Source organism: Gorilla gorilla, chromosome 2 (assembly GCF_029281585.2).
Source record: "Gorilla gorilla gorilla isolate KB3781 chromosome 2, NHGRI_mGorGor1-v2.1_pri, whole genome shotgun sequence".
Classification (NCBI taxonomy): Eukaryota; Metazoa; Chordata; class Mammalia; order Primates; family Hominidae; genus Gorilla; species Gorilla gorilla.
Genome location: NC_086017.1, coordinates 29,824,866 through 29,831,994, shown reverse-complemented (window position 1 = coordinate 29,831,994; position 7,129 = coordinate 29,824,866). Strand labels below are relative to the sequence as shown.

General features: G+C 38.4%; 1 protein-coding gene across 1 annotated transcript in view; it reads right to left on the bottom strand.

Annotated features, from left to right (window-relative positions):
• Window positions 1-73: 73 nt before the first annotated feature.
• RAB5A (RAB5A, member RAS oncogene family) overlaps window positions 74-7,129 on the bottom strand; it is a 44,744-nt gene continuing 37,688 nt past the window's right edge. Inside the window, exons 5-6 of the mRNA XM_031009326.3 lie at window positions 6,884-6,977; window positions 74-1,543 (exon numbers count right to left, since the gene is read on the bottom strand). Of these exons, the coding sequence (XP_030865186.1) occupies window positions 1,428-1,543; window positions 6,884-6,977 (210 nt within the window). The 3' untranslated portion in view covers window positions 74-1,427. The remainder of the gene's footprint in view (window positions 1,544-6,883; window positions 6,978-7,129) is intronic.

The window sequence follows — 7,129 nt, the reverse complement described above, 5'->3', positions numbered from 1 at the left end:
TAGGTCATATAGTATCATTTATATATATTCACTGTTTTATGCCAAAAAAAAAGGAAAAGAGAAAAGCCGATACTTGCTTTTTATACCACTTTATTCCAACCTGAGCACCTCAATATAAAACTAAACACTGGTGAACCGTTTTCCTAATTCTGCATTATCATAAATGTACAAGTTCTCCTAGCAGTCCAACACTTAAATAGATTAAATCATCTCTGACACATGGTAGCTTTCATATAATGAAAATACCTAAAATAATTAGTGCAATATACTGAACTGATCAAAATAAAATGAACTTTGGAAAGGAAGGCTGCAAGATTGTTACTAACATATTGCAATACTTTATGTTACAAATTACGGGTACATTGTTTATTATGGTTCTAGCCATGGAGGAACAACTGAAGCCCCTTCCTGTCAAAGGGGGAGGGAGAAATAATTAGCTGTTTTAGTAACAGTACATTTTGTATACTTTTAAGCAACTCTTAAATATTACAGAAAAGTAATACAGATATGGAGACTACAATGCAGTACCCTATTTACAGTACAGCTGAAGATCGAATTTAAAATAATCAAGTTTGAATATACATAATTGTTAGTGCATTGACTATATTATGTCAAAAGGGAACAAAAGCCCCCTCCCCACCCCAAACAACAAAACCTGTGTAATGGCCAGTGGTGATTAATTAGAAATCACAGACACCTGGTTTATTTCATTTTTGTTAAAGAACTCACGTTTGAAAGGAACACTGTCCATTAAGGTGCATTTATTAGTTCTCAAAATTCCTAAAACAAGATGGGGTTGCATTTGATTTTTACCCCATTTAAAAAAAAAAGAAAACCGGACTGGGTATAATTAAGATACCATTAATACTCTTCCCCACCCCTGACCTTGTATATGTGGGATTATTTTCTTGTGGTTAATTTATTAAAATGTGGAATGTACATTTTAAATACAGGTACCAGGAGAAATGAACATTTGCCTGAATACTATGGCTAAGCATCATAAATAACTTTAGAATCTCCTTCTAAACAAAGAATGTTTTTGAAAAGCCCAAATTAGTAAGTTCCAATTTTTTTTTTCACAGGTGACTACTGTACCAGTGTGGAGAAATGGGCTGGTTAACTGTGTGGGTCCAGACAGTCATTTGTCTATATTCCTAGTGATGAGAAATTATTCCCCCTAACCTTCCAATGAAACAAGTGTCCACATAGTTCTCATTTTTCCCTATTGTTGAAACATTAGTGAGAGGGACCCATGCATGTTATTAAAAATTAAGTTCAAAACACTTAAAATAATTCTGTATTAGAAACTTGACTCTATCATAAGTCTCTTCTTTTGGAAGTCATATTGGGCTGGTTAAATGCTCCAATTCCATTGTTATTAACATTTAGGAAGCAGAAGACTATTCCAGCTAGTTCAAACTAGAGGTTTAGTTACTACAACACTGATTCCTGGTTGGTTGTGTGGGTTCGGTAAGGTCTACTCCTCTTCCTCTGGCAGAATTTGCTCCTGGATTTTGCGGTTCATTCTTTGGCAATTTTTTAGCTGAAAGAAAATGATCAAATAAATAGAATATTTGAATACTCATATTAATATCAGTTTCACCTGCTTATTTATAATTTTTCTTTCCAGTTAGGTTACCCCCAAAGTATCATATAACCATATGTTCATTCTTTTCAAATGTTTACTGAGTATTGAACGCCAAAACATTGGTTGCTGTCTTAGGGAGTTTGATTTCTGGGGTAATTGTGTTGGGGGAAGGGTAGATGGGGACTGGTTGTAGATACAATTAAAACTTAAGCCTAACTAGTGCTTTATGTAATTCTCTATACCGATTCACTCAATAATACCAGAAAAGTTCTATTTTATTTTATACTCATTATTACTTCTTTTTTTTTTTTTTTTTTTTTTTTGAGATGTAGTCTCACTCTGTCACCCAGGCTCACCTAGGTTGGAGTGCAATGGCGTGATCTCAGTTCACTGCAACCTCCACCTCCTGGGTTCAAGTGATTCTCGTGCCTTGGCCTCTCGAGTAGCTGGAATTACAGGCATGCCCGACCACACCCAGCTAATTTTTGTTTTTTAGTAGAGACGGGGTTTCACCATGTTGCCCAGGCTGATCTTGAACTCCTGACCTCAGGTGATCCACCTGCTTCAGCCTCCCAAAGTGTTGGGATTATAGGCGTGAGCCATGGCACCTGGCCTCATTATTACTTCTATTAAATAAAATCTAAGTCAATAAAGATGATGGCCAGCCAGTAAGTTTATAAAGAAGCTCAGCTCATATCAGCGTTCTCTAGACTGCCACAAACATTTTTTAGAACAAGTCAGGATACAAATACCTTTGCAATCATCACCCCAACAAAACTTGTCCTCTACTGTGCAACTAATTATCACCCTGAATTGTGATAGATCATATCTACTATTTCCTTCCTGGCTTCCACAGCCTTTGGCCTTAAAACATCTATATACATATTCTCTCTCTCTCTCTCTCTTTTTTTTTTTTTTTTAAGAGACAAGGTCTCACTGTGTCACCCAGGATTAAGTGCAGTGGTATGATCATGGCTTACTGCAGTCCTGAGTTCCAAAGTGAGATGGGGTCTCACTTTGTTGCCTAGGCTGGTCTTGAACTCTTGGGCTCAAGCAACTCTTCCGCCTCAGACTCCCACGTGCTGGGACTGCAAGCATGAGCCACCATGCTCGACCGCTTAGTTTTTAAAAGAGAAACTTACACCTTGCAGAGTAACCATCAGCTGCCTTCAAATAAAGGGGAAATAGATAGAGTTGCATTTTTGAGAATGAACAATTATAATCTATGCTTTGGGCAAAGGAAGGACAGATAACACCCAAGTTAGATGCCTGCATGTGTCAAAACTTAGCATACTGGAGGAAACATACTCACACACAAACATACCTTAGCATGCTAGTGGAAATACACTTAGACACAAACATATCCACATACATTTAGACATACTCAACACTTTGTTGTGATCTTAGTTTGAATGTAGCCTGCAGCCATACTTCTTTTCATTTTGGAGACAAGGTCTCCCTCTGTAGCCCAAGTTAGAGTGTGGTGCATCAATCATAGCTCACCGCAGCCTTGAACTCCTGGGCTCAAAAGATCCTCCCACCTCAGCTTTCCAAGTAGCTGAGACTACAGGGTGTGCACCACCATGCCTGGCTTTTTTTTTTTTTTTTTTTGGTAGAGATAGGGTCTTGCTCTGTTGCCCAGGCTGGTCTAGAACTCCTGGCCTTGAAGATCATCCCACCGTGGCCTCTCAAAAGTATTGGGATTATAGGAGTGAGCCACCTCAACCAACCTCATTTTCTCCTTTTATGGGCTGATGAATCCTAATCTGACTGACCAGTAGCTGTACCTAATCCAAATAGAATTATCCTGAAGACCTCATCTCCAAAAACTATTTCCTAATTTTATTTGAGTCCGATGAGTGTGGCTTGTCAAATTCAGACAACACTCTCAACTAGCAGTTACGGCTTTACTTCTGCCAAGCTCTATACAGCTAGTGGCTGTTCTCTGGAGTGTGCTTCCCACTGATTAAAAAAACTTACCTGCTGGATATACAGATGCTCCTTGACTTACCATGGGGCTACATCCTGATATATCCATCCTAAGTTGTATGTTTTTGATTTATGATTTTTTTTTTTTTTTGAGGCGGAGTCTCGCTCTGTCACCCAGGCTGGAGTGCAGTGGCACGATCTCAGCTCGCTACAACCTCTGCCTCCTGGGTTCAAGCAATTCTCCTGCCTCAGCCTCCCAAGTAGCTGGGACTTGGCACATACCACCACACCCAGCTAATTTTTCTATTTTTAGTAGAGACGGGGTTTCGACATGTTGGCCCAGCTTGTTTCCTGACCAACTCCTGACCTCAGGTGATATGCCCGCCTTGGCCTCCCAAGGTGCTGGGATTACAGGTAGTGAGCCACTGCACCCAGCCTGATTTATGATATTTTTAATTTATGATGGGTTTCTGTATGTAATCCCGTAGTAAGTTGAGAATGTACTAAATGCATATCACTTTCACCCCATCAAGTTATAAAATCGTAAGTCAAACCACTGTAAAGTTGGAGATTGCTGTAGTTTGTTTTAATCCATAAGATCCTTGATGTGCTAAATTCATTTTTTGAGGGGAGGCAGAATATTAAAGATGACTAAGAGTACTGATTTTAAGAGTGGCTGCACACACTGATCTCTATCAATCTTGGGGACAGACCACTATGGTAAGACTCTAACTTTACCATAGCTTTGACTCAGGTTACTCAGAAATTGAATACACTCTGCTTTGAGATCGGATTGCCTAGTTGCATTGTGGACCTTTTATCCTTTATTTGTTCTACACATTCCATTCTACATCAGCATCAATCATTTTTAGAATCCTAGATGCTGGGTTGGGCAATGGATTTGGGAGCCAGGAGCACTGAAGTTCAGAAAGAAAGCCTTCAATTGGGCCACTTCTCTGGGACTGGCTCTGGGCTGGTAGCATAAATAGCATTATAATGGTAAATCTCCAGTCAAATGTATTTACAAGCAAAGCCCCAGAAATGTTGAACACTGGTACCTGGGACACAAAATAGCATTATATATTGTATATAATAACAACTTAGGTTCCGGATTGAGTAATCAATCATGTATCCCTTTAGCATGTTTCCCTAAGTGTTTAAATCAGAGGTGAGTGAGATTAAGAGGATGAAGGAGGTAAACTAGAACGAGTAACTTTTTAGTCCTTGCATTGATTAGAGTTGTTATGAGTGCACTGTGTGATTTAAGTTACTAATCTATCAAAGTATTCCTTCATAACAAAAAAAAAAGAAAAAAAAATTTTACTAACCTAGTGAAGGAAATGGAAAGGCCACAATTCCATTTACAACATAGATTTTCTTTTAAGAAGTGAAACATTCTAATTTCAGAAAAAAACAAAAAACTAAAATATGTAGGCTGCTTTCTAACTCGAAAAATGACTTTATTAGCATGTTTGAATAAAAAGGTACAAACTAAAGCCCATCTGGTAGAGTTTAAATATTGTGAGAAAGGTTTACAGTGCAGGCTGATTTGAGAGGCCTATTATCTCATTGTTTCCTCTAACTTTTCAGATGTGATTCTGGGTGTCATCTGTCACATTTGTAAAATGAGTATATTATCACACAATCCTTCGCAACTGTGCCAGCACTTCCCTAGCAAACTGCAAACTTGAGTTTTTCAGGAAAACAGTTTACATGAGAAAAGGCAAGTCCTTTCCCATTTCGAATGAAGTACCATTAAACTCTGTCACCTAGTGAAAAATAATAAAAATACTTGCAACTTTTACTGGATTTTCATTATTCTCTGATTCAGCTATTAACTATTTATTTATGAGTTCAATTTAAGAATATTTCTTACTTGGGGTTAGGACTGTGAACACCCCAGTTAAGAATCAGTGCTGTAAAATGAAAGGTGTTATGGGATGAGAAGAGTGCTGGGCACATGAAAACCACAGATGGCAAACTTTGAGAACCACCAAAACAGACCCTTCAGGTAGAATCTATACATTAAAACCACTGGAAAGAGGAAAGGGTTAAAAAAAAAAATCCAAAACCAAAAAACAAAACCAACCTTTATTTTTGTTATAGAAAAAAGGAGGCTTATTACTACTCCAACTTCATTACTTATAACTGAAAAGCAATAACCATCAGTTAAAAGTACCTTAGGGCCAGGGGCAGTGGCTCGCGCCTGTAATCCCAGCACTTTGGGAGGCTGACGTGGGCGGATCACAAGGTCAGGAGATTGAGACCATCCTGGCTAACATGATGAAACCCCGTCTCTACTAAAAATACAAAAAAAATTAGCCGGGCGTGGCGGTGGGTGCCTGTAGTCCCAGCTACAGGAGAGGCTGAGGCAGGAGAATGGCGTGAACCCAGGAGGCGGAGCTTGCAGTGAGCCGAGATCGTCCCACTGCACTCCAACCTGGGTGACAGAGCAAGACTCCATTTCAAAAAAAAAAAAAAAAAAAAAGTACCTTAGGCTGGGTGCAGTGGCTGACGCCTGTAATCCCAGCACTTTGGGAGGCCGAGGTGGGCGGATCACGAGATCAGGAGTTCGAGACCAGCCTGACCAACATGGTGAAACCCTGTCTCTACTATAAATACAAAAATTAGCTGGGTGTGGTGGTGTGCACCTGTAATCCCAGCAATTCAGGAGGCAGAAGCAGGAGAACCGCTTGAATCCGGGAAGTGGAGGTTGCAGTGAGCTGAGATTGTACCATTGCACTCCAGCCTGGGCGACAGAGCAAGACTCTGTCTCAAAAAAAAAAAAAGTACCTTAAAGCAACAGCAAGAACATTGTCTAAGATCAAATGACCATCTGAGGTAATACAAAGTATGGATGTTGTTTTGTTTTCCTCTTTTCTCCTTACGCCTCTATGCTTTGAAATCATCGTCCTTATAATGTTTACATTAAAATAATTTGTCAATCTGTATACTTATGTGTCATGTTCTTCTGAGTTATATTTACCAATAATTTGATTTTTAAAAAGTATAATCTAATAAAAAAAACATATTTATCCAAATTTCCCAGCGAAACCTTTGCAAAATCTGTCTGTCTGAACTATTAGGTTAAGGTTAAGGCTTAACTCACCTGGAAGAAGCTGCCTAAACTGACAGTATTACAACCTAATAGGTAATCATCTTTCAAAGTTAACAATATTACCAACAAAATATTGTTTTGTGGAAGGGACTTAGAAAAGTGGTATAATCTCTCTCTCTCACACACACACACACATAAACATACACACAAACCCACCCCCAAAAATTTTTTAAAAAAGAGACAGTCAAACCAAATATGCTTCACACTGTTTTGCTTATATTGATCATTTAAAAAGATATTAATCTTACCTATTGCCATGAATATTTCATTTACATTCATTGATGTTTTAGCGGATGTCTCCATGAATAATAAACTATTGTCATCTGCATAGGACTGTGCTTCCTGTTTACAGAACAAAAAATGAGATATATGAGATATATCTCTTGGAAATACACTACACCTGCTTTAAACTTGTTATAGAAAAGGAGACTTTCTTATTATTACAATCTGATTCCTATAATCATCTATAATCAACAACTATATAATAAGCTACA